Consider the following 7,845-nt stretch of genomic DNA (forward strand, 5'->3'; position numbering starts at 1 on the left):
GTTGTTTGTTATTTGAATATGATTACATATTTATTATTCATTTTTATTTAAGGTTTACTGCATCCACATAGAATTGATGTTTTTGAGGATTACATATATGGAGCAGGCCCTAAAAATGGTGCATTTAGAGTACACAAATTTGGCAGGAGCCTTGTAGAATATCTAAGTGTGGATGTTGATAAAGCAAAAAGTGCCTTGATTTTTCACCGCTACAAACAAATGGACTGTGAGTAAGCATGATTACTTTAAACTCAATATTGAGCAAGTTGGGGGGAGGGGGAAGAGGGGAGGAAGTGTAACCAAGTTATACAAATATAAAACAGAGCCTGATTGCACAAACTTTATAGAAGTTTAATTTAGATTTTTGGATGCATATTCACTCTTTTGAAAGGACGTTGGAAAAATGCTTGTCCTGTATACCCACATTGTAAATGAGGTATAAAAAGAGTAGAAGAGAGCTGAATGCAAATGCTTCTAGCCACAACCCTGTGAGCTTTTTACCAATACATTTTTGTTACTGGAATAAAAGCTATCCTGGTGTGTATCTTGCACAGCCATTTGAGTGGTTGTGTTCACTGACTTCAGGCTGTTGATATCCTGGAAAGTGGAAGTGTATCAGAATAATTATCTGATTATTTTTTCCTAGCCCTATAACACAAGGTAATTCTAAAAAATGTATATGTATATTTTAATAATGTCTTTTTTTAAACAGTGCCTAATCCATGCTTGGACCTGACATGTGAATTCATTTGTTTGCTCAACCCTTCTGGTGCGACATGTGCGTGTCCAGAAGGAAAATCATTGGTGAATGGAACATGCATTGATCAGACCCTTTTAGGTAGGTATTGAAAACTGCATGGAAAACAGTAAATAACCAAGTGGTCAGGACTTGTCATTGCAAAGGCAAAGACAGACTAGGGTGTCTGCATGTCAGGACTTTTGTGATGTTGTTCAGCACACATATTACTTATCTGAAATGGAAAGGAAATACGAAGAAATAAAATCCCTAATACAGAAAAACCCTGTTTATATTCATCAAAATGAAAAATGATTTTTCAGCTGAACTGATACAGGATGTTTAAATATGAATGTGTGTATATATTGACCAAAAGAAGTTTGAAAAGTCTGAAGCGCTTTGGATTCCAAATTAAACGTTAGCCATCCAGGAGGAAAAATAACTTGAAAGACCATCAAGAAACATGTCTATTACGCAAAAGGCAGTAATAGCAGCATAGCAAATAATAATGACTTTGAAGTAATAGGCAAAAAACAGGGAGAAAAAAAAAAAACCCAACGGAAATATATTTATCTAAAATTATATCTTTCAGTAACATCTAATAATGACTAATACCAAGACACAGGAAACTAGAATTCGTGTTAAAAAAGCTACTAAATTATTGCTATATTTTAGGGAGGAGAAAAAAATATCTTCTTTTCCATGAAAGATTAGTAAGTACTCTAAAACTGTTCCCACTCTAATTGAGGCCAGACCTAAGGTGGTCAGACAGCTGGAGTTAATTCTTAGCCAGCTTGAATTTTAAAAGGTTTCAGAAATCAAAGAATGGGATTTATTTGGTATGAAAAGTCAGAATGTTTTTTCTAATGTTTAATTCCAGGCTTAGAAGTGTGATACATATTTCAGTGAGATCCTCAGTACTTAAAATGCTCAATTTAGCAATTAAATTAATTCACCTGAAATGTCGTCATTCTGTGGAGAAAATCTCACCTATTTATACTGTTCAGGCTTTCAATATTGGATTAATACAACTATGGTTTGGTGTTTTATGATGAGCTATTAATAAAGCTATCGTGTCTAGCAGCATTTCTCTTTCTGTGTCAATAATTTAGAGAGTAAAACAATATTAGAAAACAGTTCCTAGATAACAAACACATTCATGTGTTTTGTTTATGGAGGAGGAGATTTTGCACAATGCATTTACAGTGCCAACGTCAATATGCACTAGACCATGCCCTAGCAAAACTACAGTAAATGTAAGCTTTATTGCTGCACACCCTTGGCTGAATGCCTATTACGTGTATTTATATAAGAGTTATGCAACTATGAAGTAGTCTATTGCTGGTTAACAACGATTTCCACTGTTAGGGGACAAGTGATGTCACCAAAGTAGATGTAATAGAAAACTTTAGCATACACTACAAGGTTTCTGACTCTTGAGACAAATCATTCTAAACACCCTTTGTCTTCAGAGAGTATCCACCCTCTCTGCCCCTCCAAGTGTCATCCCTTTGTTCATCTGAAAAGGATACTTGTGTTTTCTGCTGACACAGTACCACCTAAAAATTATCTCAAATAACCCATAGTTACTACTTAAGTTTATAAGAAAGGACAAATAAAAGAATATTGTTTTTCACTGATGATCGGTAGCAATTTGAAACTGTAATTTCAGTGATGCTATGGTTTTACTAGTGGGGCAAAGGATTATGTCATGGTAGAGTTTTCAGGAATGTATGTTTTTATTAGAGAAAGATCTAAGGAGGCTTCTAAATTCTTTCACTGCTGGTTGTAAATTTTTATGGATATACAGGAAATGCTTAGAGAATCATTTTGAATATATTGATAATTTTCAGTATCTTCCCACAACTGCAATATCTGTTACGCATTTTTAATGTTCTGCTGAATACATGGTTTTTAGATTTCTGACTATAATTGTATTTCAAGTAATGTCTAGCATAGGCTTTTTTGTACATTTTTTTTCTTGTATGTTCTTTTTGTAATGGTAGATTGCAGGTTTTGTAGCCTCACAAATTATAAATTATTAATTGAAACAACCTCAGTACCATAGCACACTAACAAGTGTATCTTCTTATACTCCTCTGACTCCTAAAAAAAGTATGAAGTGGATGTTAAATATTTGTCTCATGCTGACACTCTACTCAGGCTTCCCAAGGATCAGCAGAGATTTCTGGAAAGATCAATTGACTTCAAGATCAACATCTTAAATTAATACATGTTTATAATCAATGGATGGCTGACAACCCATTTGACATTAATAGGTCGCAACTGGCCTGCAAAAAAAAGACAAGTTCTAAACCACATTCTTTTCTTTTAGGAAGTCATACAGTATGGAATAGTAAAAATAAGAGCTGTAGTCTTCCTTTCCTTTTCTGATGAGGAGCTAGAAAATGTATATGAAATACTCCAAATGGCACACATTCAGGTGGTTAAAATCTAGCATTATATTGTCTTTATTGTCTCAGAGCATTTTTGGCAGAGTTATGGATGTCATTAATCCCAAACAGCAATTCCTGCCTTACATGGCTGTCAAAACCTTTGTGTTTCAGAAGAGTGACCTGCTATCAATCCAAAGAGAGGTTATATAATCTTCTTTTTTTTTTATTTGTTGGTCTGCAGTAAAATCCTGACTCAAACTCAGTTGAAATATTCGTATTGATTTTGGTGATCTGGTTTTGTCCTTAGAAGAATGAAATCCAGAAATTTTAAGACATGAGTATCTGTGAAACGTTTTTAACCGATGTATTTTTTTGGTTTTGTTACTGATTTGATCACAATGCAATAGCTGTGCAGTGGATAGGTTACAATGATTTGCATACATTATATTTTATGTGTTCAAAAATACACTACTGCAAACTTACAGATCTGAAAGCTCAACTTTTTAAGTCTCTTTTAGTGGATGTTATTCATGTAGTAATAAGGGAGGTGTACTTGGGGTTTTTTGTACTTACACAGTAGCTATTTCAAGTCATGTAAGAAGTGTTTTAGTTTCATTAATTAGTGTTGATATCAAGAGCTAGTGTGACTAAATTGTACTTTTTGTATAATATACAGTTCAAGTTACAATAGTAAACAGTAATGTATTGAACATTCATAATATTTTTTTAGTCCTTTAAGTGTTTTGGGTCTCTTAAAATATGGTAAGGAAGCTAGCAGTAGATTTCCATGACTTGGCTGTCCCATTTTGACTCTGTCAAATCCATTTCCTATCCGTCTTGAATAGTGCCCGCAGGAGAGTCAATATTTGAAGATTCTGTTTTGACAGTGTGTATGTGTCTATCCTTGTGAAAAATACCTTCCAACAAATAATTATTATTTTCAGCTTTATTATGCCATTCTTCATTTTGGTACTTGTTGGCATGACTATTGTAAGGACACCTTGCACACTTTGTACAGTTTCCTATTAGTCAGCCTACATTAAGGTTGGTGACTGGGAGGTAATCTGTTTTGCTCTGTTTCTTGTGACTCTATCCCCAAAACTGACTCAGATTCTCGTTCATTGGATTTTGAGGATTTTTTTTTTTTTTTTGGTTAAAGAAAATTGAGCTAAGTCTTGAAACTCTGCATAATATTACTACTGGTTTCATCCATTGAGTTGATTTTTCTTCATAAGTCTACGTGAGGAATTGTAAATGTTGAATCCTCCATGGTTTTCTGTAAGACTGAATCCAGCTTGCTTCAGACAGCTGTTTCACCAGCATCTCGCGCAACTGATGAAAAACAGCTTTTGGGTTTGATTTGGCTTTTTCAAGCTGGAGTTATTACAACACGTTTGTTGTATCATTCAGAATGTTTTTATAGCAAAATGAAAGCAAGTTCCCGTGTGTTCTTAGATAAGCTTCCATCTCATTTCTCCCTAGATGCTTATGATTGACAGAGCACAGTTCTTTTGTGGTTTATTTATTGACTATCACAGGCCTGACTTTTTTTCAGTTTAGACGCTACCCTTTTAGTTTTCAAATGGATAGAGTATCACTTCATTTTCCTAAAAGAGACCACTGGATTTGTGCCCATTAGGTTTATTGTATCTAATTGTCTGTAGCACAATGAAGCTAGAAACGTACCAAGAGGATGAAAATACAGAGACTGGCACTGGATGAAGGCACTCTGTGCCACAGCTGAATGAGCAAGAGTAGTGAACGCTACCAAGAATTCCATGATCTGCAGCTACTCCCTTATCACTTTCATTTTAAGAAAGGAATATTTGTGCTGTCTTGGCTGGATGAAAAGCCTGAGAAAAATTACAAAGCCTCAGCCCTGATGTTACTTCTGAAGAGAGATGAAACATTTAATTTATCATGGTGTTTCCTTCAGCACATTTCTGTGGGGACTTGCCCACTGCACACATAGATTGCAGGCAGACTAAGTGCTTTGGCTGGGGATGTAGAGGTTAATCCCTATATCCCTTCTTTTTTACCCACAAAGTCTGCCCTCAGGGAGCTGTACTAGCGAAAGCTGTGGCAGTTCAATCCATGCTATCTTCTTGGGTTTTGTCCTGCTTTCAGTCCTGTTATATTTCAAATAGAACAGGGGTCATGTAGAAAACTGCTTCTGGTTTGAAAAAAAATCTTTGTTTACAGCAGTTATCTTCCATATTTACAAAGGGGTTACTGTTGGGACTGGTATTTCCCAAAACAGAAAAAAAAGGGTTACATTACAGCAGGTGTCATTTTTTTCTCACTGAACATCCTTTTCTTAGCCCTTGTCTTCCATTTAAAATTGTCAAGCAAATAGATTTTTAAAAGCTAAAAACTTGTGAAGGGAAAGCAAAGAGGAGGCTCTGTCACACAGCATTCAGACAAAACTTGGGTATTATAACTTGTTCTGATAAATTTCAGCATACGGAAAACTATCGGATAGTAAGATCCTCATCTGGGGGGACAGGAAGATTTATACAACCTTACCGTCGCATTACAACTCTTCACTCTGTCTTTAGTACATCCATTCAGCTCAGTAAAGGATGAGCTACATCCTTGTTTGAAGGATAGGCAGGAACAATAACTTTCTGCCCCATGAGATGAGTATTTTCCTCTGTGGGGAGGAATACTGCTCCTGCCCCAGAAAATGTAGTTTATCAACCTTGTGCTCTATATTATCATCTCCCCAGTTAACTGCCTAGTCCAGAAATCAGTAGCTATTTCAAAAGGACAAAATAGCAAAAAGTAAGATGCATTTTTCTCAAGAAAGGGTTTTTATAGAAATGCCAATAAAAAGTGTGTGTGTGTGACTGGGGGAGAGGGATGGAATATGAAAAACGTGAATGAGTGGAGGAAGAAGTACCAGTAGAGTTCACAAAGCTTTGTTTTGCCGCTTTTAAAACCGCTCTTTCTTCTGTGTAAAAAAATTTCAGTTAAAGAAAAGTGTTCAAGATGAAGCAAATAAGCCAGAAATCCATTAATGTGTTTTAAAAAGACACATCAGAAAGAAAAAATATATGAAAAACTGAAAATCAAAGTTAGATTTTTTTTTTTAAATATACGTTAAGATGTAAATAGGCAAATCAAGGAAGCAGAATATTAAAAATAACCAGGCTAGTAGAGAATATATAAAATTATATGACCTGTAACCCTTTCCTTTCTTTCATGTTAGAGAGATTCAGTAGCTAGACTATCAGTAGGATAAGTGAAATTCTTTACTTCTCATTTCAGAAGTGAAGAGAGCAGCTGAGAGTCTTGAGTTCCAGCAAGCTCACTGCAGTATTGAATTGTCTTCAGATAGAAACTTTTCTGATATTTTTTTTTTCCTTTTTTAACTTTGTTCTAATAGTGGGTAGTTACAAGAGCTGTTCCCAACTCTTCTTTAAGATGTCTTTATTCAGTAATTCAAATTAATAGTATTTGGCTCTTTATAACAATTCTGTGTTTCTCTTCTGTGTTCTTTTTCTTCCTGTCTTCTCCTATGGAACCATTCTGCTCCTGTCTCCCACACAAAGGCATCTGATCCCCTTTTGTACTCAGCTGATGTGGATCAGCGAGAGTAATTTGATTCGTGTGTGTACCTTCAGACAACAAAGCAGTAGAATTAAACTCCCTAAATTGTTAAAGTCTGCTATAGTATTTTAAAACTACTTTATCCATTACATCTTTTACTCCCATTTCTTCGCTTATTTAAAATCTGAAATTGTGGTAGTAACTTGGAACTCCTCTGTTTCATATCAGATTTATGTTAAAACTTTTGAATCTAAAATGTTTTATAGAGACAAAATAGCCAATTTTAATAACCCTATGATGATAGAAAATATTATGAACTTTTATGTTTTTTCAGAACCTTCTCAGTTGACCATCGCATAAAGTTATATCTTGCATTTTAAAAGTATAAGACATGAGTGTCCCAATCTAAAAGCCAACTGGATTAGAATACCAGTACTATGGGCAATTTTTAGCTTGATAGATTTTCTTGACACATGAAGGCTTGTAAGGAGGAGGAAGGTCAGCAGAACTGCTGCCTTGGACTTCGAGAGGGCAGACTTTGGCCTGTTTCAGCACCTGGCCGATGGAGTCTCTTGGGAGGCAGTCCTGAAGGAAAAAGGAGTCCGGGGAGGCTGGGCATTCTTCAAGAAAGAAATCTTAAAGGTGCAGGAATAGGGTGTCCCCCTGTGACAGAAGATGAGCAGCCTGGGTGAACAGAGCTTTGGCTGGAACTGAGGAAAAGAAGAGTTTACAAGCTCTGGAAGAAGGGACAGGAAACTCAGGAGGACTACAAGGATGTTGTGAGGTTATGCAGGGAGGAAATTAGAAGGGCCAAAGCCCATCTAGAACTTAATCTGGCTACTGCTGTAAAAGAGAGTTAAAAAAAAAAAAAATCAGAAAAAGGCAGTTGAAAAAAAGACAGACTAAGGAGACTCTCCATCCTTTATTGGATTCAGAGGAAAGCATAGTGACTAAGGATGAGGTATTAATGCCTTTTTTGCCTCAGTCTTTAATAGTAAGACCAGCTTTTCTCAGTGTACCCAGCCCACCAAGCTGGAAGACAAGAGACAGGGAGCAGAATGAAGCCCACATAATCCAAGAGGAAATGGTTAGTGACCTGCTGCACCACTCAGACACACACCAGTCTGTGGGGAAGGATGGGATCCACCCAAGGGTGCTGAG

The 7,845-nt window shown here is 36.0% G+C and overlaps 1 protein-coding gene across 1 annotated transcript in view; it reads left to right on the plus strand.

Moving 5' to 3' along the window:
- Positions 1 to 52: 52 nt before the first annotated feature.
- Positions 53 to 7,845, plus strand: part of LOC104511704 (low-density lipoprotein receptor-related protein 1B-like) — a gene marked incomplete at its 5' end in the record, with an annotated part of 50,372 nt that continues 42,579 nt past the window's right edge. Inside the window, 2 exons of the mRNA XM_010154423.1 lie at positions 53 to 226; positions 713 to 838. Of these exons, the coding sequence (XP_010152725.1) occupies positions 53 to 226; positions 713 to 838 (300 nt within the window). The remainder of the gene's footprint in view (positions 227 to 712; positions 839 to 7,845) is intronic.

Source organism: Eurypyga helias, unplaced genomic scaffold (genome assembly GCF_000690775.1).
Source record: "Eurypyga helias isolate BGI_N326 unplaced genomic scaffold, ASM69077v1 scaffold9926, whole genome shotgun sequence".
Classification (NCBI taxonomy): Eukaryota; Metazoa; Chordata; class Aves; order Eurypygiformes; family Eurypygidae; genus Eurypyga; species Eurypyga helias.